The following is a 27,608-nucleotide window of genomic DNA, read 5'->3' as shown; positions in this document are numbered from 1 at the left end:
ATAAGCCTCTTACCCCTTTTAGAATAAATGCATAAATATAATCTTGGGCCCAAAGCACATTCAGTGGGTTAGAAAACACAGCAATGATGCTGGCTGGAAACATACATATAGATATATTGAAAGCATATAGGCATATTCATATATGTATATATTGTATAAATACATATCAATGAATAAATTCATTTAGATTTTATGCCTTTAATTATACTATTTTTAATATAATTTGAATTATATTTAATCTATCTCATTTGTAAAATTTTAAACTGACAACTATTAAAATTCACTTTTTGTTTACCATTCATTTGCATATTCTTATTTGCTATGCATTTTTTAAAAAATAGCATTGTGCTATTTGAATAAGAAACACATAGTAAACTTCATATATCTCTTAAAAGAAATTGATTGAATAAGCCACGAAGGTAGGAAAAAAAAAAGATAACATTTTTATAAATCCTTTATCCTTTACGATATTTATTGCCCTGAGAGAGATGGGGATTGTTTTTCCTTTCTTACAAAATCCAAAGTGAGAATAGTTGCTTTAGGATTGTAGCTTTTGAAACAGAGGCACAAATATTTAAAGAATTTAAAATGTGTAGTAAAAACATTTTAAGAATTCATGTATTCTATAGACAGAGAATACTTATTCACCTAAGTTTTCCATTTGTGTTTTGCTTTTTCCTCCTCCCTTTTCCCATCTCCCTTAACACATTGAACTTGCAAGGCTCTGTGAAATGTGGTTTTAACACAGAAGTTGTGATTATTTCTTTTCAGTTAAAAATGTAAAATGAACAAACTTACCTTAGGAAGTTAAGAATAAATGTGTCATGCTATTAAAATACAAGCTAAACTATCAATCTTTACACTGCATTGGCTAGACCAGGAAGAACTTTTGAAATATTTGCTTAAAATGTTTGCTTACACCTTGAAGAAAAAATGTGTAAGCATACAATATAAGTGATATAAGTAGCTTGCTCTAAATGCAACCTCCTGTTTTACATTTCTCACTTTGTTTAGATTAAATGATAGCTTCTATTCTTCAGTCTACTCCTGTAGATTCTTCAGCATCATTTGGCATTATCATTTTATAGTCAAAGTCAGAAACATAGTTAACATATTTTCAACTTCATGAAGAAGTTCATATTTAATAGCATTAGGACTGTAGCAGAGCTCATTAAAAAAGGAAAAAAAAAAAAAAAAAAAAAGTACTTACTGTCCTGGATGCAGAAAAACCCTGCTTTCACAATCATATAATACTTTCAACTCAAAAAAAAAAAAAAAAAAAAAAAAAAAGGAGTAAAAAAGGTTTATGCTTATAAAGGACTTACCACGTAAAACAGTGAGTCTTGTGGACACACTTATTTCACCGACACTATTGGAAGCAACACATTCATAAATAGCCTCATCTCGTGGAGTCCGCAGTGGTTGTATTCTAAGAACTGATCCAGATCCATCGTCAAACTCTATTACCTATTGAAGGAAACAACAGCTGTCACAGATGTTGTTACAAAGGCCTACCCCTGAGTTGATCTGTATCTGAACAATGAACCATCAGTACGTGTGATATCAAAGCCAGAGTCATTTTTCCGATGGTAAATAATGGCAAATTCAACACAGATGTTTAGGTGGCAATGTCAGCTAACATATTGCTATTCAGTTTCCACTCTAAGATAGTTTCAAGAAAGATTAGGACCAAAAAAGACACCAACAACAAGGGTTGCAAGAAAATAGCTTCTTAATGCCTCTTGCCTCTTGCTTTTTATCCTGAAGCTTACCAGCAGTCCCCCTTTTTTCACTCTACTTCAACACTTTACCTTCATATGCCAGTGACATTTATTTTAATTGCTGCAGGCTACACTCATGCTTACCACAGAGCAGAGTTCACTCAGTTCAGCTATGCGTTTAGCCCTTAGGACATACTTTTATCCAAAAATGTACAATAAAGCACATGACCAGTTAAAAGATTAAACAATAAAAATATACTTTGTGGTTTCACTTTTAAATTGTAGTATTTACACAAGAAATGCCCACTTTCCTATATGAAAATGGACCTTTTTTCTTGTTCTGCAATTTACACAGTCCACCCTGCCCAAACATACTTCCTGCTTTATATTAAAATAATAAAACAGATCAGTACTTCCATCAGTTAGAAGGCACTAACTTAGAAAGCATACCTTCTGATATCGATGTGATTCTTTTTTACAAGACAATATTTGGCCATAATTTATCCATATACTGGCAAAGGATGTGCAGAATTAATTTAATATACATGTGCTTGTGCATGTTTGTGTGAGTGTCTAATTTAAACAGATTTAAACTATTCATATCTCTACACTCACTGAGACTGAAAGAGAGAGTACAGGATTTGGGAAGTATGACTATATGCACTTTACCTCCATATACAAATTGTAATAATTGTGTGTTTTCTTCTTACGAGTGGGAGAGGTCTAAATGGAAGTAACACAATAACCTGTTTTTCTGGTCAGAAATTGGTTCCACAGCCCACAGGCTGATTTTTTTTTCTTTGTTCCTTAAGCAAAGCTATTTTCCTGAACAGATATACACAACACAAAGATCTACATCTACATGCATTAAATTGTTACTGTTCCATTCTGAATGTTATGCAGCTGTAAGACTTATTCTGTGAGCAAGACCATTCCATCATTCCATTCCCTCTTCCCATTTCAAATACATGAATGGGTCACTGCAAAGAGGGAAGGAATAAATTATTTGTTCCTCTGCTACTAGCAAAACAATTATCACATAATTCTAGTTCCATCAGGAAAAGAGATTCTGGTTGGATAGAGCAAAAAAGTTTTTAATGTCAAGGTTCACGAAACTGCAAGGCACTGTCCTTCTTTATAAAAACAAACATACAACTCCCAGAATCCCTGCAGAAGCAGATAGCTTTAGATGGATCCTTAGGGTCCATTCTAGCTTTATTTACTATGCTTTTATAAAGATCAGTGACCACATAAACCATTTTTAATGTCCTGCATCACCAAGTAGTGAAGCACAGAGACACATAGAAGATACTAATCTGAGAGAATAGGAAAAGAAATGTAACAAATTATTTACCTACTGCTGCACTTGACAATTTTGGATTTTTATTTCATTTCCCAAATATTCCCTATGCATACTCTGAATTTCATTTCTACTGTTGATTTAGTCACTATTTACAGATTCTATAGCAGGAATTAATGATCTTATTTGGCTGGAAAAGGAAGCTGCTTAAAATTTTGATGTTCTCTGTACTTTACTTTGATGCTTTGTAAGTAAGTACTCTGCTCACTGTTTATAATAAATGTAATAAAATACATTGTGTTCTGTATTTCTTTGAAATACATTCCATCCTACTTGACTGCAGAGCTTGTTCAGCATTACACTGAGGAGATTTTGAAAACATTTTATATTAAACTTTTACAGTTATTCAAATATTTTTATGGAAATAAATTCACAGTGTTTTTACTTATTCTCTCTAAAACCAGGTACACAGAAAACAAAACATGAAGCAACTAAAACACCACACTCTGCAAAACAAAGCTGAATCAACACAGTAAACATGTACATGCCCAATCTTCCATTGTTTGCAGCTGACCTTGATTGAAATTTTTGTGACCAGAATGGGAAAAGCTGTGCAGAGTTTATGTTAAAATTCTGATTTTCTCTCCTCTATCCAATTACAGCTCTGCAAGGTGCAAATCATCCTTGGCTCTAGCACCCAATTATATTTATGCCTTTATTTCTCATAATGTATTAAGCATACTTCCATAGAACTATCCTGGCTAGTGAACATATGGACGGTTTCTGTTCACTACCAGAACAACAACTACTGTTTTAAAATATTTTTTTAACAGAAAGAAATACAAAATCTAGTCTATACCAGAAATACAAATCTATTCTTCTCACTCATGACTAGTCTTAAAGTCCAGGGCAAACTATCCTCTGAAGAACTACTGAAAATGAGCACAGACCAATTCTACAGTGAACTTTTTATATGTATATCTTAGTTCATTTGCTATTAAGTGAATTAGTCCACTTAATAAGGAGTAGTCATTTGCCAAACACTTATTTTTCTCCTGCAAAAGTGTCTTGACATTGAAAATACACTGAGAAGAAAAATGGTCAAAATTACACGTGGTTAATCCCATTTTTGGTATCCCTCTTACATGCTTTCTCCCATTTTGTCCTTTTTGTTCATTCAGGTCCGATGTCAGTCAATATTTGTTCTTAATTGTTCCTGCAGCTAAAAGGGTCTTTGAACAGATATCTTCACTATTTCCTTTAATGGTCATGGAGGTAGAGGAAACAGCTTTCTCTAAGGCCTTTTCCAAGGCTATGGTTGAGAAAAGAATCAAAAGCAAACTAGTTTTACACATCCCCTTCAGCAGCAGGAACTCTAATGTCCCTCTTGTATCTCTGCAATAGTGGCAAGCAGCTGTGGCAGCAGAAGCAGCAGCAGCCCAGGTCTGTGTTGAGCGCAGACTGTCACAAGAGAAGGTGTTTTACTCTCTGGAGACAGCAATTACTGCTCAAATAATTTTCCTTCATCTCCTTCATGGAAAAGATAGAAAGCTGAACAGAAGCATGCAAAGGATTCCCAGTTGGATCATGCTGATTTAGAAAAGGGAGGCAGCAATAGCTCTCTCTTTCATGGTGCTATGCACAACCAGTTTGCAAAACAAAATCTTCACAAGGCTGCTCCTGCTATATTATTCCCGATAGTCATAGCTATTTTGCTTAATCACTAATAGCAAAGCACACATACTGGGATTAGAAGCAAGGTTAGAATTAATGTTTTTCAGAGGAACAGAACAATGGACCTAATACCTCAAATCTCTGATTGCTGACTTTCTTTCCCTTTTTGTTCCAGACAATTTTAGGTCTTGGGTCTCCTGTAGCTTGACAGATAAATGAGGCGACTCCTCCAGAGACCCCTGTCTGGTCAACGGGAGTTCTTGTAAACTTCGGTGGTGCTGAAACAGAAAAATAAAAAAAAAGTTAATTTGAGTAGTAGACATGGGAAAAAAAAAAAAGTCAAGATTTAAAAATGAGAGAGGAAATGTTTCTCCAGTGATGGGATTCACCTGCAAGAAAAGATGTTAAAAATAACTAAAGGTCAGGAAAGCACAGATTTTACTAGTGAAATTTATATTTAAACAGAAGTGCAATAGCATCAGAACAACAAGATCACACATTATATTTTAACACCATTATAAATTAAAAAAATGAATTTGTCTTGTGTTGCAAAATGCGCTCATCAATCAGCTTAAATAAGATCATGATTCATGACTTGATGTTATGATCACAGAATGTCATGAAAGCAGACTTCCCACCTTTGAGCCACTAAAATCAGTGACATTTAGAAGAAAGTATTTGCAAGTTTGTGCTAGTGGGTGTAAAAATTAAGGTATTGCAAGTCAGAGCAGAGGGGACTTCAACAGAAGAAGGATTTATACTTGCCCAAAGTTTCACATATACACCTGTTCTCTTCCAAATATTCTATTGTCAGAAAGAAGTAGAGAAAAAGATATTCAACTATTGCAGGAACAAGAAAGGAGACTGAACAGGAAAAAAAAAAAACACTAATAGAAAAGAAATATTCGTTTTTTTTTCTCTTCTTCTCCTTTTTTTTTACAATGTTATTGAACTTCATTTATTAGTCTTTAGGTGAAACACAACTATCAATTACACCAAGAAAAGGTATCTCCTGATGAGTAATATAAAAATCTATGAAATTATGTTTAAGAGTTCATGAATGCAATTATATCATTCTCTTACTCAGGCTTTTAAAAATGCAAAATATTTGAGCTGCTGGTATATTAAAAAGCAGGCTACAAGTATGCATGTAACAATACAAAAAATACTGAAATCACTTTAAATGTCAAGAAATATGGTGTGGCCGTTATCATAATCAAACATTCAACTTGATGTATACTGACAAATTACATGCAAGAAGATGTGGATTGTCCTAGGTGTATGAAACAAATTCAGTCTTTTTACTCTGTGACATGACAGAAAGAAAACTAATTTTCAAAAATGTATTAAAAATACAATCCTTCTGAAAATTCCCCTACCATTTTCCTTAGCAGAGATGTCAGGCAAAATAATTATTCCCCGTGCTCAACTTTTCTCAGTGCTCCAGCATGCTTGAACCCATTCACTACTGTTTCGACAACTGGGCACTACCAGCCACAGTGCCAAAATAAGAACAATTGCACGTCTCAACACTGCAAAATGATGTGCCCCTTCTGTCATGAGCAATTCATGGCAGAATGTCATGAGGAATTCTCTGATGGCAGAAAATCTCCAAATTCACACTGAAAAAAAAATAAGAGTTACAGTAAACGAAGTAAAAATTCTTTGCCATGTCACAGGCTTTTATGCCTTGACCACAGAAAAGACAGAAATATATCTTGATGAAGGGCATCTGGGTTTCACCAGAACTGCTAGCTCTGAATCCTTTCCTCTGAATGTATTAAATTAGCACTCTTATATGTAAAAAGACATGACTGAACCTGATATGTTGATATTCTGTGGCACAAGTTGTGATTGCGCGTCATCAAGTGAAAAGTGACGCTTTGTCACTCTCTTTATATTCTTTCTGACATACTGCAATTCCATGTTGAACCTCAAACCAATGAAAGGAAAACACTGCACGGGCAAAGTCCACCAGCACACAGTAAGTCTGCAGAGTAGATCACAGACAACTTTTAAACCCTAAATATGTATGCCACACTGATATAGTCAATGACTGGCACATCAGTAAAGATAGCTATTTCCTTAGAGACAAGGTTTGTTTTTCAAAATTTGCCAGATTTGTCATGCACTCGAAGAGTCAAGGAGGAAATGTGATTCATTTAAGGACCACACTGTGCATTCGCATGCAGGATTATGTTAAACTATCCCTATAAAAAAAGAAGAATATTCTACCTTTGGGATTTATACTATTGCTAAGCACCATCCTGTGAATGGTGGTGGCACGCTTTTACTGATTTAAAGTAAGTAGCAGTGATTTAAAAAAAAAAAAAAAGGAGATAAAGAAAGAAGAAGAGGAAGCGAAAGAGGCAGAGAGAAGTGAAGGGGAATCCTTTCCTGTGCATCAGACATCTAGAGACAAATTCCCCATTATTGCAGTTCTGGTTACCAAATAGTTCACATGGCAAGACACATAAACTTAGCATTTTCCTTAAAGCTTGACATGTGTTAGAGCCCAAACTAGTTTTTCCAAAACAGTCTGGCCAGAGCTGGGCTCAGTGTAATGAAAAAGGACTATAACTGATAGACCTATTAAAAAAATTATTGACCAGTTTCTAAAGATTGGGTTTGCAGAAATAGGGCTGAAAAATTAACCTGACTTTTGTAAATAGGAGGACATTTTTTTTTGCTAATCCTTGTTTTTTTTTTTTTTTTTTTCCTGGAGTGACAACTAGTAAATAAGTTGCCTATAAACTAGCAGCACTATAAAGAAGCAGAGGCAAAAGATGAGAATACTTGTCATGTAATGATGTAATGATGTAATTCCCAAATTACTGACATTTTTCAACAAAAGTGCTCTGAGGTAACACTTCATGATGACAGTATTAACTGCATTAAAAAAGATATTTCAATTTCCAGTGCAGAAAGAAATGGTGATATTCTTTGTGTCTCATTCAGAATCCAATACGGTTGGGAAAAATAGGGTTACGAAGCTGGTCAAATTTTCATTTTACATAAGCAGTCCCTCTAAGAAACCAATGGCACAATGGTACACTAGTTTCTAATGTGAAAGAAACACTTTTATCACTAAGGTTTCATAGAGTATGAGAGAAGTTAGATTATTTTAGTTGAAAATGTAGAAGTATTAAACATATAAGATATGGAGAAACAGAAATGTCAATGCAGTCCTGGACAATTCACACATTTTACTGCATAGAAAAGACTGGCTTTATCAGGTCATCACTACATTTGCAGAATAAAATTTAATTGGACAAACCAGTTAAATTCTCTGCTTTACTGCAACTGCACAAGAAGGATAATATCTGCATGTTCAACAGGTGTTGTGAGGATTAACTCATTTACGGCCAGGAGGCACTCAGACTGTCGATGGTGAGCCACGTGGATAGGCTGCTATCTTTCGATCCATCATTTTAACACACTCATCTCATCACATACTAAGTGACTGACGATCATCAGTGTAATACAGTGAATACATGAAATCACACCTGGATAGAACCAGAATTAAAAAGTAGGACTTGTTGCCATTACCTTTATAAAGGTTCTTAATTAAAGTTTGACACAAATTATCTCCACAATTAATGCTGTTGGTTTTGTGACATTGATTCTGACCTAAGCTGCTGGGTACTCTGATAGCAAATAAAATTACACTGCACACACAGTTCTGCTTATTAACATGAGGGCAGTGCTGATTGAAAACTGACAACTATTTCTAATTTCCCTGAACGACTGCAGTGCAGAGTCCAACAAAAACTCTCTCCAGCACACTTCATTAAGCACAGCAACATATCTGCATGGGAACCTTCCAGTGCAATTAATTCTGCCAAAAAAAATCATACGCAATAGGTTATCAACTATCGTATGACAGCTTACTTCAGCTTTTTTCAAACTCTAATTGGTCACTTCAATGTTTCAATAAAGTGGCAATTAAAATTACAGAAGTGTAATTAAAATAACGAAAGTAAAATTCAGTGCAAATTTGCTGAAACCAGCACCTCCTATTTCTGAGTGTATTTGAACTTTTATGTTGATATCACCAAAACTGCAATAATATTGATCGTTAAACACAAAAGCCATAGTTAGATCTTGTTGTTGTTATTTTAGCTTATTTATTTATCAGTATCTCCCCAGATAACTATTTTTATTTTGTATATTGATAATCAAAAAAAAAGGTAGAAGAGAAGAGAAGATTTCCACAGACCTTCACATCCAGGGCCTGAAGGTTTCCACCCTTTGTGTTTCCTATACATTTCTTGCTGGGACTATGGAGAAGGTGAGGTAATGGCAACTGAACTATTACTAATTAGAGGATGACATAAGAATAGAAATGGAATTTATTGGTAGCTCACCTTAAATATACTGGGCTTTAAGTTGTTTCAGTTTAAGCTCAGCTGCTGCTTCACAGGCAGCCAAACTGTCCCTTCAATGGACAGGAACTTCTGAAATAGTTTACCACTATCAGGGAGTAAGTTATCCTTTATTTATATATATATATATATATGTATATTGCAACTATGGAAAATATACATAACTGAATTGGATCCAAAGTTGTCCAAGTATTGTTTGCATAAGATATCTTTTCCACTTCACTTTTTTTTTTTCCGTAAGTTCCGTAACATAAGATTGCTTTAAAAGCAAGAGCAGCACAAGGTCTGCAACACAAATATAACAAGCTCATCATGTGGGCCTACTGGACAAGGTTCACAGAGATGTAGGCTTTTACGTGTTTTTGTTTCAAGTCTCTCTATTTGCTTGAAATGAAAGGCCTTAGAGTACCATAATTCAACTTATGTTTAAACTTCAGCACATTCTTGAAAGAGTTTTGATCTTTCGGAAACCAGAATAAAAGTTTCCAAACTTCATATCCTATCACATCGCTTGTCGAGTATCATAGCAAGTATGAAGGAAGTAACAAAGACCTGAGAAAAACTTAATGTAACTTGAAGTATGGTCAGATGTTCTTTCCAAATCATTTGCTTTTTAGGAATTTAACACAAATGATTACAACTTACATTATAGTATCTTCTTGTGTCTGGTTGTAAAGGCCAAATTTTATAGTCATGAAAGCTGAAAGATGATACCCTTTCAACTGTTTCCATCAAACGTTTTTAACATTACATTCGAAAATGAAAGTTTATCATAAAATAAACAATTTACTTAGTCTGGGAGATGTCCATGTGTCTATAAACACTTTTGAATAGTGGGCACAGGCACAAGAAACATCATCACGTGGTACAGACTCCCTACATATTTGGTTTAGTGACACCAACTTTCTTTTCTGTATATGACTGGCTCTAACTTGATTATAAATTCCAAAGTCATTCTTCCCATTCACAAATGTACAAAATTCCTATATCTATTTAAAAAGATACACACTTTATTCCCTTTATGTCTCAGTTTGTAATACTTGCTTCCTTTCACTAACTTATCAGGAACTGTGTAAATATGCTAAGAGTCCCTAAACTGGTTTATGTCCACCAAAGATGGAGTTTCTTGTCTTGAAAAGCAAAATGAAATTATGATAAAGATAAAAGAACACGCAAATGTTGCATATAAGCTCAGCCCAATACTGTATAGATACATTACGAATTACACAAGAGTTATTGTTCTTACCACAATTCCTTTAGGAGTTATTATACTAAAAAAGCTATTACACGTATGCACAATATTTAATAAAAAAGCTTTTTGAGCTCATTTATTTTTTTAAAAGGAATATTCAAAGCAGACTCATTTACAGTATTCACTGCTAATTTACTCATTAATCATGATTTGTGACATCAGTTACGTTGATCATTGTTACAAGCAATTACTTTGCCTTAAGTGTAACTTGCACTTAAAATGTACCTGAAAATTGACTAACAGAATAGTAACAGAGTCAATTATCTTTTTATTTCTAAAAGGATAAGCAAGAATTCACACTCATAAAACTTCCACAAGAAATCCCAGAGTTATATATTGGTGCGTATTTAGGATTTCTGGTGGTCATGCATAAGTCGATGAAAGTTTCCTACTTTTTACCATAAACATCTTAAAACAGCATCCTCCTCAGTCCTTCAACACTATCTTTTCTAGTGATATCCTATGCTGGGCAGCTGCATACACATTATCTTGTGAATGAAAATTATCATTTTTTGCCTTTTAACTATTAAATGCAATAAAGATATGTCACCTCATTCCAGGTAAGGACCTTAGTTTACAAAAAAAAGTCATGTAGAAACATATTGTTTCCCAAAATCCCAGATGAAGATATTAAAGTCTCTTCACTTTACACATTCCATAAAACCCCCGTAAAAACAAGGTAAATACAAAATTTACAACATAATTACATGTGCTTCCCACCTTCTTTCTGCTTTTTTTTGTATCTTTTTAGAAACAAAAAGATTCAGAACAAAATACTATGTCAAAATGTCATTACTCTTTTCTTCTTCTTTTTACTAGCCATCTTCAAATGCTCAGCATCCTATGAGTCAGAACGTGCACTCTCCACAAATTCAGTAACAGCTCAAAAAAGATTGTCACTTCCTGATCTCTAAAGGAAAGTATTAAAACTAAAGCCTGTCTTCATGTTTTAAGTTTTCTGCAATGCACAGCATCAGGTTACCAGGCTGTCCAGAGTCTGTTCTTGCCCAAAATACAAAATGGAATGACACACTTGCAAGGCAGGCCTTACAACTAGAATAGGTAGGTTACATTTTTCCAAAAGGTCTAATGTTAAAATAGCACGTTCCTAATTTGTATCCCTGGGCTGTACAGACCTTAGTACCAGCTCATTTCATTGTGGATTATGCATGCTTTTCTAGGCACAGACATTATCTGAGCCCCAGGGACATGGGAGGAATCCAAAGCAACACAGACAGCAGCAGACATTTATTTGCCAACTAACATTATCCCTGTACCTCACTGCCATACTCATTTATAGCTTTTATTATTAAATGAGGAAACAGAAGTTTTCTCAAACATCAAGAAACTACATGAAAGACCCGTAAAAAAAAAAAATAATAATAATACTATTGACCAATATGTTTATACTCTAGTTAGGACTAAGTTGCAAAATTTCTTGCTGTGCCTTCTCTATTAAAACCGTTGCAAGAAACATCAGAACAACTTAAGTTGATTTCATTACAAATTATTAGGACACTTAGTGGGGAACTAAATCCAACCAAAAATTACTGTCTCGCAGAGAGCTACTGTTGTGAGCACAAAGGGAAGCCGGGGCTGATGGATCCCAGAGTCAACAACCCCACGGCCCAAGCAAACTCGCAGGCTTCCAATGCCAGATATAAACCCATTCCAGCTGCCCTGTTTCCTCTTGCCCCCATGCCCCTAGGTATTCACACAGTTTTATGTGACAGTGCTGAGTACCCATTACCTCCATTGTATGATTACAAGCTTTAATCTTATTTTAAATAACACAGAAAAAATTAAACAATTTTTCAAAATTGAGTCCGATTCTGCTCTTCTGCTTCTTCTGTCTGATTCTGCCTTTTATATAACAAATACGTTTTAAGGAAACAGTTCTTCTTTAAATTTGTGTAAGACTGCTGTTTCTAGTATCTGATTAACCATCATCAAAAGTTTTAATTATCATACTAATGGGAGGTAATATTACGGCTCCGCTAAATGCACACAAGGGCAAGAACTTACTTCTTCTCTTTCCTTGCCTGTATGAAACACACACAATGCACATTACAAATTCAAATGAAATGCACACATGCCTTTAAGTTATATAGTAGCAGGTAAGTTCAAATGCACAAAAGAAAACAACACAGATACAGGCTTGCGTGTGTAAATCATATTAATCACATAAATTATATATAAACGTGGGTGTGGCTTAATCTACCTGAATTAAAAAGAGAAACTTGCTAGTTAATCCAGTACTAAGTCTTCATCCAGTAGCAAATGAAAAGCGTAAAGCCTTTTAAATCTAAAAGGTTAGTGACGTGCACCACTTCATCCCTTTGGAGCGTTGCATAACCTTGTCATATTCACTAATGCAATGAAGGAAATTCCGCTTCAAAGCTCTCTACTGCTCCTTTTTCAAATTTTAATGTCTGCAGACTGCATATGAATTATTTGGTAACTGAGAGCTGACACTACTCTTTAATGTGTAAAGCAAAAACAGTGGATCTTAAAATACCAGGCAAGTTGATCTCTTCCTGAGAAGTCCCTCTTTAAGAAAAAAGGAAGAGTAACAACAGTCCACACGGACAGGTTTCCAACAGTGACTGAGAATATCTGGGTTATTCCTAGAGAGATAGCTTTTACCATTATTTCAGTCTTTACTAAATAAATAAATAAATGCAGGTATCAACATTAGAAAGAATAAAAATTGGGTCAGTTTAACCTCTGAATGGAGATACCAGTCAATTTCTGTTTATAAAAACAGAACAAAATGTAAATGTGGCCATTTATATGCAGGATGGGTTGCCAGTTAGTGACTGTGAAAGCTAAATCACCTATCTAATGATAAGACTGCCTCAAAGAGAAAAGAAAGCATTGAATTTTACATACCTGACAAGATTCTGCATTTCTGCTTTATAAGGCACTCATATAAACAAATCATTAAAACTACCATTCAGACAAAACTGAAGTTAAAAATTTCTTCCTATGGACTGATCAACTGGGTTGAGCAATTTACTTCCATCTAAACATCTTTTTTTTTTTCCATCACTGTACAGCAGAGGGGAAATTCTCCTAATCTTATGCGTAACATGCCTGTATGGGTGAAGTGTCTTAGTATTTTTCACTTACACTGAGATCATCCTTAATTCAAACCTGTCTAAAGTAGAAACAAGAAACACTTGTATATATGTATCACTTAACAAAGTTTATAAGGGCACATGTGATGATAGAATTTATCCAATCTTTCTACTGAAGTTGCCAAATCCAAATTACTCTCCTTCTCCACTTCTATATTCAGTTATGATAAGGGAGCCTAGCTTAGGGATAAAACCCTCAAAAAATACTAGTTCCTAATCCTCATATCCTACAGAAAAGACTGAAGACAAGGTCTAGTCAAACATATATCAATACATGTGTTTGCCCTACCAGCAGTACTCTGAGAGCTATGCCGTGTTCTCAGCTAGAGAGCACTTGCGCTGTACTAAGAGACTGCTTGGTATGGGCTACTGTGTGACACATAACTGGTAGATAAGCACATATCCATAAACTAGGTCAGAAGACTCTATACAGGTGTTACAAAAGATCCACTGACTAAAGGTCTCAGAGGATTACAGACCTCTACCTTGCTTACATGGTCAATGAAGAGAACAGTACAGTTGGCATAGTACAATTAGCCTGCTGCAGGATGCGGCTGTGCAAATATAGGCATGATATAAGCCATGTATAAGCACAGCAATGTATAAGCATTGATTAGAGTGTATTTACACCATCAGTGTTTTTGGCACTATGCTTTCAATACTATACCAGTGTCCTACTGTGTACAGCACCTACTCTAGATCCTACAAGCATTTTTTTTTGTCAGTACAAAGTATATGCATTGTCAACATGAAAAAATACTATGCTTAAAGTATAGCTTTTTCACTAAAACAGCATTTCCTCTGTGAACCTCTTCCACAGGAGGTATACAGAACAAAGTTGAAATATATTATACTATGCTAAGAACTAGAATCTCCTCTAAGTGTGTACACAACCTAGTTAAAATTAGCTCAAAAAATTAAATGAAATACCACAAGCATAACTAAAATATACCTACTGTCACAACAATATAAAAAACTCCCAAAACTTAATTATTACAAGTCCATTTCTATTCTAACTGATATAGATGAATGCACTTCGTACAATGCTGTTCTGTTGTAATCTACTATCTAACACCTCTGAAAAGCACAATTCTCTGTTATCTTAAGATTCTGTGACATTGTACTTGTTTTACAAAAAATGCACTAGTATTTCTTTTCCTTAAGTGATCTTAATATAATTTTCAGTGACTAAAAATGCGTCTAAATACACAATACTAATTCATGGTGCAATGCCTATCTTACACCTATCACACCTATCAAATCTTTACTCCTCTCTTTTTAACATAAAGAAAAAGAAATATAAAACACTATAACACTTCAAGGAACTCACATTAAGCCAAGGATGTCACAAAAGGGGATAAAATAACAAGCTGGGAGTCTCATGTCTGGCCAGATAACAGGAGTAAAAGGAAATTTCATCCAAGCATTTACTGGCTTATTTGGCCACTAAATATAAAGCTTTCTAGTGACTTAGTTAAAAAAAAGGCCAGAAATTGCTCTCTCTCATTCGTAAAGAATGAGAATAGTGTCAAAGAGTTAAAATCACTGCCAAGTGAATTTTATTAATGTCGTATAGATGGATTATGATGAGCCTCACTTCCCTTTGGTCATCTCCTCTAGATGGATGTCACTGGCTGATTTACAGCCAACTCCCACTTGAGAGAATTATCAGTGTCTCAGACTTTTCTCCTCCTGTTTCCTCTGTGTTTTGGTCTATAGTTATCCAGAGACCAAGCCTCAGCGACCACTGGAATAACCTAGAGCAGTCCAGGTGTTCACCCAAGAGAGGCTGTGAAGGCCATGCTGAGCTAATTACCAGCTTTATTCTGTGCCTTACCCATGAAGGGCTCCATTTTTTTCCAATGAAGGACTCACCATGAACTGAAAGCATGCAAGTATACAACTGAAAGATGCAGATACATGGATAACTTTAAGCAGAGACAGAAATGCCATTTTTCAAGTTAGTGATTTGACATTAAATGTCTTAAAATCATTCTATGATTTCGTCCATTCTACTGTTTTAATGTGTGCCTCATACTTTAGAAGACTATAAAAGCTTTCAATAATTTTTAAGACATAATGAAGCCTCTCTTACTTAAAAATCTAATTTATATGTATGCTCTGCAATACAGATTTTTACCCTGCAAGCTCCATCAGGATTGGAAAGGGCAATCAATTCCCATCTCTCAAGTAAAAGTACCAGTTAATAAAACATAAATACCAATAAGGTTTGCATTTTTCCTTTTATTTTACAGGCAAATATATTCTTCCTAAATGCTAGGTAAGCAGAAAGTTGTATCAGTTCTAGTTATGATTACTGCCTCAGCTCATACCTAAATATTAAGAAGATTCAGAAAACTAATTTGCCGGTGTCTGGCTTCATGAGATGAAACTGGAAACCAGAAGAAGTGACAGTTGGCTACCGGACAGATTAGGAGGCAGAGAGCCAAAATTCTGCAATGCTAATCCTGTCTCTGCTAATTGTTTGTTGCATGGTTTCAGGCAAATTATTTAACCTCCATGTCTCAATTCCTTTACTTAGATATTTTGCAAAAGCATATGGAGAATTATTACAGTAGTTACTATGTTTACAAAGTTTAAGCAAAGACTTGTGCTCATGCATATTATGATAGCCCTAAGTACTTAAAACAAGGAAGACAATTTTACTCAACTGAAGAAAAAAATAAAAAAAACCACTAAATTCTTTAGTGTGTCAGTGAAAATAGCAGCTACTTGGTAATTTTATTAGTCTTTTAAAATTACATTCCTCTGTGTATGAGTATTGCAAAATGTTAGGATAATTAACAATCTTTAAGGAAATCAGTCTACATTGCACACCCGTACTGAGCAAGAACTGTTCATCCTGTTACTAAAACGTATCTACTGAAGGTAATTTTCTTCTATGTTATTTCAATTTAATTTGGAAAATACATTGCCCTGCATCATAATTCATATTCAAAAGTGTATAGTTAAAATTATACATGCTCATTTACATTTATTCATTGTTTTAATTGTGCAGTCATGTTTGATGGTAATATAGCTTTATTTAAATATGTATAGATATACATATTATGCGCATGTTCAGAAATTAATACTTTAGGCAAACTGTTTTTTTACATATCAGAGTTCTGCAGCATCTTATAAGTGTACTGTAAAAAAAAAAAAAAAAAAAAAATGAATTCCTTAAGAGAGCTAGGAATCCTAGGTTTGCATATGGAGCCTTCTGTATAAAGTAAGTCAATTAAAAATATCTTTTCTCAAATAAAATTGAAATTATTGACACTAATTCATATGAGACACGCTCTGCGAGTTGGAGCACAAAGAAAATACTTCGTGAATTGAAAAGGAATATAGAAGTTGGCCTCATGTATACAAACACAGAGGGAATGTGAAGATTAGGGCTGAGGAAACACAGGAATAAGGAACAAACCAAAATTCATTTTGATTCATTTCATGAAAAGTCTATAGGACAAAAGGAAATACAAAGGCAAATACTGGTCAAATGATGCAGAAGGTTATCCAAAATCAAGATGTATTTCAAATCTATTAAAAATTAAGTGCAAAATTCCAAAGGTCTAACGAAAATTTGTATAAGAATACATATCCAGTAAGTCACAAAAGTTTGCTAAAAATGAAAAATGTTTGAAAGCTTTCACTTTAGTTTGTATATGAGTTGCACGTAACTGAGCCTGGGAAGGTTGCAATTTATTCTTTTTATTCCCTAACATGCAATGCACTATATATAATACTAGTAGAGCTTCTTGAATGAATTGCTGTATTGTACATAAATCACAAGAATCAATTACTCTGCGCTTTGTTACTTCACTAATGCCTTTAAAAAGGCAGTTTCCAGAGGTTCAATAAGTTTGCATATCACTGTTTCAAAAGCTGGCACACACATGTGGGAAAAAAATCTAATTAAAGTCATCAATAATTATTTAGCAGTTGTACTTCTAAGTACCAAACTGCTCTCTCAATATAGACAACTTTCAAAGAAAATTGCAGGACATGCAAAGTCTTTGAAGTTTTTTTGTTGTCATTATTCTTAAAAGAGTTCTTCAGAGTAACAGTACAACAAAATAATGGAATACAGCATACCAAAGCAAAAAGAATTTAGGAAAAAGAAGCACAATAAATTTATATTTAACTTCTTATTGACGAGGACAGAACACAGAAAAGGAAATCCCTTGTATGAGAAGTATTTTTTTTTCCTGTGATTGGTGATAAGCCCAGCAATAGAGCTAGCAAAAATGCAAAAAAAATAAAATTTATTGTCTTTTATTCCTCCTCAATAGGCAGTTGCATGGTATGTTCATATGTACACTTTATCATTCTGTAACATGACATCAGAGCATACAACAGGTCATTTGCTGAGTTTGTTTAATTAGATCTTACATTGGGATACATGAACACATTAGTTTCACAATATTGGGGGAAAAGCTGGCTTAGGAACTCCAGCCTGTGACATTCAATTTGACATCAAATGTTGAATAAACTTATTAACTCATAAACTTATTATGAGAAGTTCCTATGCGACTTCCTTCCTGTAGCGTCTAACCAGTAGGGCAGCACATCCCTTGTTCTATAGAGAGTGAGAAGTATATTTGTGTTAGTACGTCCAGAGAATTAAGATAGGAGTATCATGAAAACAGGACTTGCTCATTCCTCAACACAACTACAAATTACAAAAGTAATGAAATATCAAATCTTTTCATTTCTCACAAGCAAAATCACATCAGCTCCATATTGCCTAACTCCCTGCTTCAGGTTTCACTTATACAATGACTAATCGCCATTGTTAATCTCTGAAGTGTACATCTTTCTACAGCAGAACTTGCTGTAGAACACTGAACTTGCTATACTACCTAAAAGTCATGTTTCTTTTACAATTCACTAGCATGTTTTTCCCTTTGTGTTGCTACCATGTGGAGCTGAATTTCTGTCTAACTGATCCCCATCTGAAGATTCCTCTTTCCTCCTAGATCTGTGAATCTTAGTGCTCTCTTAGCCCTTATTTCTTTAGCTTTCTGATCATGTTCCCACAAATGTTTCCACCATGCCCTCCATTTTTTCTTCTCTTGTTTATAGGTAATTTCTATGCATCGCAGTAAAGGAGTATGAAATTAGTGCAGTGCCTAAAGCATTTCACTATTAAAAGTTGACTAAATAATTTTAATTATCAAACATTACAAATAGAATAAATATCGGATAACGCACTGCAGAGCCAACAATAGCAATTGTCTGCATTATTTTTATTAGAAAATATTTGTGCTTTTTTTTCACATTTTGTTTCACTGTGACCCCTTGAGGACTGATTAAATTGACATCTTGTTTAAGAGAAATAAAAACTGAATGCAAGTCATGCAGGTTTGCAGAATTTCATATGAATGAACAATGAAGAATATGTAACATGCATGGAGTTACCTTCAATGTCCAGACATTAACAAGTAGATACTTTCTTGGCAAGAACTGAATGCTTAAGTAGTGATTGTTATAAAAATTTAACTCCCGGGTACGGTACAAGTGTGAAAGAGTGGAAGAAAACCAACCTTGGGCATTTTATGGATGTAATTCCTTGTACCTGCTACAGATCTGCCTTTTTTACTACCATTTTTAACTTCTGTTGTAACAGTGAAGCTATTGGTTTTTTAAAAAACTGTGGGCCACAGTCTGAAATTTTGCTGTGCACTACAAACCACAAAATCCTGGGATCTCAGAAATCAGCAATCCTGTACAGGGCCATGCTATAGTGTTGGACTTCTATGACTGTGAATTACTCCAGTTATTGTACTGGTCCGGTTTTTGAGGACAAGCATCTACAAAATTTCCTAAAATTTCTTAAAATATGCTCAGCAAATGAAGAACGTTGAAGGGAAAGCACAGTAAACACAACACACATCTACACTTACACCATTTTACAAGTACAGATTCTGAAAAACACTTCTATGTGAACAGCAATATTGGTATCATGTTTGAACAAATATGCAAATAAACTTATTTTAAAGATCCCTATGGATAGGTATTCTTTAAAGACTGACTGGACTATTTTGAAAATAATTTTGTTCTATCTGTTAGAAAGTTTACTCCATTATCAGTTCATGTTAGGCTTCAAAGACAGGTTTGCCACATTTGATACATCTCTAATTAAGTAAAATCTCCCCACCCTCTTTGAAAATGAGTAAAAATGATACCATATATGGATACAGCATTTTATTAAATGAGTTGGCTAAATGATTCACTGATCTTGGTGTTCAAGCTGCAGTCACATCAATGACATTGCTTGAGTTTACACAACTTTCTGAGCCCACTACTTTTAAATTCTTTTTGAGCATGGAGGAGCACACATTTACAGCACTGTGATAAGGCGTAACTTACAGAGTTCTAACAATAATTGACGTTTGCAAGCTTATTTCATCATGCACTAATCTGGAAAAACAGTGCTGATGGCACAGAAGTTGGATGAATAGCTATAAACTGGTACACTTCACACCTTCATTCCAGCAAACTGGTAAGATAACAAGTAACTGTAGCCAAGCTGTATCAGTTGGCTAGCAGTTACCACCTCAATGAAAGGAGAACATAGAACATATTTCACAAGCAGTGAAATAATTGCTCTGGATGACTAGTAGTCACACAACACAGCTCAAGAAATTCAGTAAATGAATGACAGTCTAAAAAGTTCTTATGCGTAAGCATTTATCTAGATTTCTATCACTTCACATTAAATAGTTTTATGATGTTTGATTGGAGACTTGTAGATTTTTTTAAGTGCTAAAAATGCTTCAACATCACTTTGAAAAAATTTAGTTCATTCATATTTAAGAATGGATACTACTCTTGCTCATTGACTCCTACTTCATTCCAAAGGTGCACACAGGTCAATTATGAGAGAAGAGATCTATTTTTTCATAGTGTTACTAATTGTTTAATTATTCTAAGTCTTCATTTTTAATTAGCCCTAATTACTCTTACTTGTGATTAATGTTTTGATCTGTCTTCAGAAGGAAACAGATATATGAATTAGCAGAAGAAAAAAAGAGCTATAAAAATGTCAAACATATGCATTATTTATTGAACCCAGTTTTGGAGGGTAAGGTATTGATGAGAGGGCAGAGCTGTTTTTCAGCAATGAAATATATCGTTCTGTTTTTATAAATCCAGTAAGTGTCAGTCTGATCTTACAGATTAAACATTTATACTGAAGTGATTTTTTCCTGCCAGGAAAGAGTTTTCCCTGTTAAATGACACCAAGATCACAGCAGATGTTCTTATATAGGTAAACTCCATTTCTGTACTGGATCATACTTTGTACCACTTCATGCCTTTGTGTTTCAAGATGCCCATAGACATCCACTATACTTTACTCAACTGTTTATTGTCTGATAGCATCAATCTCTTTAAGGAAGTGAGGATATGATCTTACTCCCAGTCATCTTGGTATAAATCACAATAATTCCAATGAAATAATGCTAACAAATGCTAACACAGGAGTAAAATGAAAATGCAGTGTTTGAACATTTCTATAATAATCTATTTCTTTTCTTTTTAGCCTATAGAGTCCAAATAAATAAGTTACTGTACTTTTGTTATTGCTGTTCAGTAGATTTGTTTGTGAAAGTTAATTATATGATAAGATACGCTGTGGTTATTACTGTCAGAAAATGTATGAGTACGTTTATTAATTCAAAGTGTTTCATTAAAATAAAGTGCATTAACTACAGAGCTGAACAATTATTTTCTTCTAATTATTATTGCACAATGATTTTGGCATTCCTAAGTACTTTTTTTCCCCCCAGAATGCATACCAATGTGTTTATCACTATTAGCATATGCAGCCAGTGCATTCAAAATTATTAGTGTATAAACCATATAAACATATGCATAAAACACTAAAGAGAAAGAATACAAGTACTGTATCTTCTGACATGCACATTCAGGTTCTTCCTCCAATCTATGTATTATTTAATACAACAGCACAGAAGAAACAACAGTGTAGATATACCAAGCAATATTTTTATACTAAAAGCACATTAAAAATAAGGAATCAAAAATAGGAAATACTGAATTTAAAGCTGCTGTGAATAACCTCAGTTCTACTGTGGGCATGTTAGTCACTGCAACAATGTCTTTGAAATTAAAACATTATCTTGCCCTTGTTTACTTAGTCACTTTTTATTTTGTACTGAACTGTCTTCTGTCCAAATAACGTCTTTTTACATGTCACTGGTGTTGAAAAAACTGCATTTATGAAGTGAAAGAACAGAACATTCACATGTCATATTTTTGATCATGGAGAAGGTAAAAAAACAAAGAATACTAACAAGTTGCCATCAAAAGAATAACAATACTAACTTCATTCATAAGGGTACAAAGAAAGCCAAAGAAAAGTCCCAAAAGAAAGCATGGGGAAAGGAAAGAGCCTTTAAAACTCAATGCTATAATTAAAAGTGTAGTGAGGAAACAAAATACCAAGACAAAAAGATATTTGGAAAATATCAAACAAGAAAATCTATAATAACTATATAAGTTAAGGGGTAGGAGTAAAAATGACCATAAGCAAATTAGAATTAATGTGCTTTCCTGTCATAAAGCCCTGTCATTATAGTACTCTCTTAGAATTCCTACAGTAAAATGAAAAACAGGTTTTATTCCCTTACAGAAGAGACATTCTTCTGGGATCCAGTATAGAATATCTGTAAAGCATTCAAAATTTACGAATATGGAACTCAAGAAGGTAACTTTCCATAGCTTGACTTATGTTTTGCCATGTGTCCCCATATCCTGTAGCACTGGCATCTTTCAAAGGCCCACTTCAGGTTTTACTTTTGGCAGTTCCCTGATTTATTTAACATAAAGCTTCCCAAAACAGTGAGATACAGTGTTTTTATAGCAGATAGCTTACTAACAGTCCTGAATTTTAGTAGATGGCAAGAGGGAAAGCTCTGTGTAAAATGCTCTATCATGCAGGAATGCAAACTCAGAATTATTATTATTAAGCTCTTACAAAATAATACTTGTTTCTGCCCCTTCCAAGTTATAAGGACTCTTTTGCTGAGGTGCAGCAGCAGCATAATGCCATTGCCATCTAGGATCACCTAAGTCAGCATAGCACATCAGCCTGCCAGCAGAAGACAGCCAACAGCTCTGCCACTGCCTTGCTACAAGCAGGACTACCCAAACCGCAGGAGTACCAGCTTCCCTTCCAGGCTATGCAGAACACAGTTGCCCCTTCCACATCTCCAGTCTGTGACTCTGGTCCCCTTTTGCATCCATTCTTCCCTTACTATCTCTTCTGCTGAGGCTATGACTGTTTCACACTTCTGACAGCTAATCCAGCTCTTCCTTTTGGCAACTTTACAAACTCCTCTTTCTAATGAAGTTCCTCCCTCTCCATCGTCCATAATTTTCTACTATTCATCCACATTCCTAGCTCTTGCTTCTTATTTCTTCTTATTTCTTTACTCACCTACAGTCTGCTATTGCCTACCTCCCATTCCAGCCTCCTGCAATTAATCTGTCCTTCTACTTTTCCAGAATTCAGTGTATTACACTTCCTTCAGGAATATATTTGTTTAACATAAAACTGTAATCAAAACTACTTCATTATTGTGAAAATATATGATCAATCATTTACCTTCAAATTAATTCTACTGGTAGCAGCTTTTCTCTCACATTTTAGTATCTGAAAACAAGCTCTCTGAAATTTCTGAAATTAATAAATTGACATTTACCTTTTTTATTTTTTTGTAAATATTACCTTGTTCCCTTTATTGTCCCAAAGCAAGAATTAATGCCCGCTTAAAGAATGACCTAATTAAAAACACACAATTTTGGTATCCTTTGTATCTGTGATATCATAAGCAACAGAGATCTTAGTAATGTGGCCGGCTAGCAGAGCCAGACAAGCTGTCTCCACCACATATTATATTTATCAATTGTTACATTCTTATCTACTCATATTCCACTTACTTTAAGCTCTAGTGGTGAGAATATATGAGATGAAGTTACAGGTGACAAGCCCACTCTTTTTTTTTTTTTCTTCTATTAACACAGCAGTAGGATGATGTTTAATCACAGAATTACATAATCATGGACTGGTTGAAGTGGGAAAAGATCTCTGGAGACCATTTAGTCCAAACCCCTCCTCAGAAGGGTCACCCAGGGCATGCTGCCCAGGATCCTGTCCAGATGGCTTTTGAGTATCTCCCAGCATGAAGCTTCTACAGCCTTTCTGGGCAACCTGTTCCCATGCTCAGTGAAAGTTTTTCCTTATGTTCAGACAAACCTTTCTGCGTTTCAGTTTGTGCCTGCTTGTCTTATAGCTGAGCACCAATGAGAAGAGTCTGGCAGCATCCTCTGGCAGACAGTCCCCCTTTCAGGTACCTACAGACACTGGGATGATCCTCCCTCAGGCTTCTCTTCCCCAGGCTGAACAGCCCCAGCTCTCTCCATCTTTATTCACAGGGAAGATGTTCCAGTCCCTTAATCAGTTTAACAGTCCTTTGCTGGAATTGCTCCAGCGGCTTCATGTCTCAACCTGCTGGCAAAGCCCTGCCTAATGCCACATAAAATATCTTCCCAGCCACAAGGGCACATTTCTGGCTCAAGGTCATCTTGGTGTTCTCCGGGACTCCTGGGTCCTTCTCTGCAGCCTGTCCTCGTTCTTGGGGTTACTCCTCCCCAGGGGCAGGACCCTGCACTTGTCCTTGTTGAGCTCCATGAGGTTCCTCACCGCCTACCTCTGCAGCCTATCCAGGTCCCTCTAAAGGGCAACAGCCCTCCGGTGCATCAACCACTCCTCTCAGCTTTGTGTCATCTGCAAAATTGCTGACAGTACACTCAGCCATCCAGGTTACTAATCTATAAATTGCACAGCAGTGGGTCCAGTATTGACCCCTGGAGGGCACTGATAGTTACAGACTTGTCAGTCTAAACTTTGGACCACTTATCCTACAGCCCTTTGATTTCTACCATTCAGAAAGTCCCAATTCACCTCACAGCCCTCTCATACAGTCCACACTTCCTGAGCCTGTCTGTGAGGATATTACAAGAAACAGTGTCAAAAGCCACACTTAAGTCACAGGAGACGGCATTTACTGCCCTCCACTCCTCTACCCACCCAGCCATTCTATCACAGAAAGGTGTCAGGTTGGTTAAGCAGGATTCCTCCTTGCTGAATCCACTGCTGATCAATTTCTTTTCTCTCATATGTTTAAAGACAATATTCAGGATGAGCCGCTCCACCATCTTTACCAGGATTGAAGTGAGGCTGACTGGCTTGTAGTTTCCTGGGTTTTCCTTCTTGTCCTTTTTGAAGGACAGGGACAGTGCCTTTCTACCTGTCTTCAGGCACCTTTTTTGTTCCCCCTTTCCTTTCCAAGATGGTTGAGAGAGGTCTAGCAATGACGTTCACCAGCTCCCTCACAATTTCCCACTTGTGCATACATCCCACAAATGATGAAGCCTATGGACTTGGCGATGTCAAGTTTGCTTAAATGATCTCTAATCTGATTCTTCTCAAAAAAGAGAAAGTCTTTCTCCAGAAAGTATTGTGGATAGCATCTTGTAGCATTATGCATTATTTCAAAGGCAACTCTAGTTTACTGTTTTGTATTAAATGATACAAGATAGAAGCAATGAGTATCTTTCTCATTCACATTCATAGCAGACAATCAAAGCTTGTCTGCTTTCATTTTAAAATCTTGTTGGGTCAAATAGTTCAATCTGTCAAACAAAAATGAAATACTTTGCGGAGTTATTTATTTTAAGCTTCAGCTACTAGGTAGGCAACAGCTTATATGTCTTTACTGGCTGCACAGCATGAAACATTTGCCTGTTCAGGTCCAGAAAGAGGGTAAGTACAAGTTACACACTAGCAAAATAAAAAGATAAGGTAAAGAAGTCTTGCAAACCTGTTCAGAATTACATGTTCTTCAGATTTTCCTGGGTATTGGAACTCTAAGCATCTAAATTTCAGAGATATTTTTTGTTGTTTTTTTTGGTACGGTCTGGGTAGTTCTGTCTGAAGTGTACTATGTATACAAGATTACATTGTATCACAGACTAACAAAAGAGTTTATATTTAAAAGACAAATTTGGTCACAAACCTAAATGATAAATCCAATTAAAAAAAAAATCTAGGAAACCATCCTCATTAAAACAGTGATTCTCAGTTGCAGCACTGGGTTATACTAGAGGCTCTGCCACTGGCAAAAAACAAAACAAAAATCCCAAAAAAAACCTACCCAAATACAAAGCACTTCTAGCTTTTTGAAATTAAGATTTCAAATGTGATTTCCATAGCTACCAAGAAAATTTAGCAGATGATTGTTTACACGTCTTGAATTTGTAATATATTAGTAATTTTAAAATCAAACAAACAAAAAAACAGTTTTAAGATTGCATAATCTTCCTGTTCCAGTTCTGTCAAGTAATAAAAAAGCGCTCATGTTGGAATTATTTCTTTCAAAGAAATGTAAGAAATAATATTCAAATGTGCAAACACAGCACACAATGCCAACACCCATCAATCTTTTTTCTTGATTTCAATAATATTTGAGTTGTTAAAGTCACAATCTGAATAGATGATAACTTACAATCGTTAGAGCATAATTAAAATAACCCATATGGAAGTGCAGTATCTCTGTTTTCTGAATTATCTGTCATCAACTGAACAGACAGAAAACATTCCCTAAAGAATAGAAGATAACAATGTATAATGAAATCACTACCGCTATTTAATTGATATGGCACATTATGAACTATTTTCTTTTGTCAATATTTGTTTGGTTATCTCCGAACAGGAATACTCTATTGAGACAGTGTTGAAATGCAAAACATTCACATACTAGAGAGGCAGTGATACTCATGATCAGTAAAGGCTGGTACACATAAAAATATAAATATTACACATGGCACAATCCCGAATTTTCAATGCATTCTTCCTCTGACTGCCGGAAAAGTAAATAAAAGCAAGAGTCAAATTAAATACACATTTTTGATTAAAAATAAATAAATAAGTATGCAGAAGGGTCAAGGTTCAGAACCCCCTTCTTCAGCCAGAACACCTTTTCATTAAAATATGTCCATTAAAAATACAGTGACTCTCTAAAGAAGACGCTACCCAGCAGTCCCAAAGTCTAGCCTAAGGGATATCAGAGAAGTGTAGAGATAGCCAGAACCCCTGACAATGTAATACATTCCTCAAAACATGGGGTATCCACTTGTCTAATTTCTGTACAAAATTACTGCAACTACTTATTGTGACTACTAAGAGTTATTTGTATCACAGGGAGCAGCAGCCTGCTCTACATTTTAAAGTCAAATTTATGTGTTTCAAAACAGGGATGAAAGGCAGTACAGGAATTACTAAAAATGTAGATCTTACAACTACTGTTATGAGGCTAAATGCTGTTCCACTGCTTCACTTGTGAAACCAAAGATATAATAGGCCTATAAGCTAAAAGCTATATATGTCAATATTTCTTAACATGCACCTGCAATTAGAATCAATCTCATTAATAGCTCTTTTATAAAAGCATTTAGCTTGTTAAAACATAAGGTGTCTGGTTCTCCTGGGCCACTTTAGAATGGTGGTAGATTTAGAAATAAGAAAATGGTATCCACTTTAGCAAGGAAAAAAAAATAGTTCAAAATAAACAACACCACATTGTTGCCTATTTTATTTTTACAGATTAAACAATGAAGAAAATACAACAGAATTCTTCTAGTACTGAAGGATGCAAAAATGTGTAACTCTAATCATTTTCTAAATTCATCAGATTTTTCCACCATGATCTCTGGATGAAATCATTCCTACCGGCATCTGCTAATAAAGCAAAATACTTCTCACTAAAGATATGTAAATGTCTATATGAAACAGATAAAAATGTCACTTCCCCCATTTTTCTTCCTTATGTAATTATCTTGACCTAGAAAATTTATTAGTGGCTAATGAAAACAAATAGGACAGACAGGCAACTTTGCAAGTGAAACACAATCAACTTACAAAGCTTCAAAATGTATGTTGCAATTTAAAATCTACCTATAGACACATACATATATACATAATAAATTATAAACACAGCAAATAAATACTCTGAGATACACCGAGCTAGACAAATGCTAGTACCTGCA

General features: G+C 35.0%; 1 protein-coding gene across 1 annotated transcript in view; it reads right to left on the bottom strand.

Annotated features, from left to right (window-relative positions):
- Positions 1-4,986, bottom strand: part of LOC148591415 (receptor-type tyrosine-protein phosphatase delta-like) — a gene marked incomplete at both ends in the record, with an annotated part of 95,050 nt that extends 90,064 nt beyond the window's left edge. The window contains 2 exons of the mRNA XM_088537615.1: positions 1,326-1,467; positions 4,828-4,986. Of these exons, the coding sequence (XP_088393741.1) occupies positions 1,326-1,467; positions 4,828-4,986 (301 nt within the window). The remainder of the gene's footprint in view (positions 1-1,325; positions 1,468-4,827) is intronic.
- Between the last annotated feature and the right edge of the window lie 22,622 nt (positions 4,987-27,608).

The sequence above is a fragment of the Tinamus guttatus genome, unplaced genomic scaffold (assembly GCF_059628265.1).
Source record: "Tinamus guttatus ecotype Peru unplaced genomic scaffold, ASM5962826v1 Tinamus_guttatus_pri_ptg000826l, whole genome shotgun sequence".
Classification (NCBI taxonomy): domain Eukaryota; kingdom Metazoa; phylum Chordata; class Aves; order Tinamiformes; family Tinamidae; genus Tinamus; species Tinamus guttatus.
This window is presented reverse-complemented; position numbering and strand designations above follow the sequence as displayed.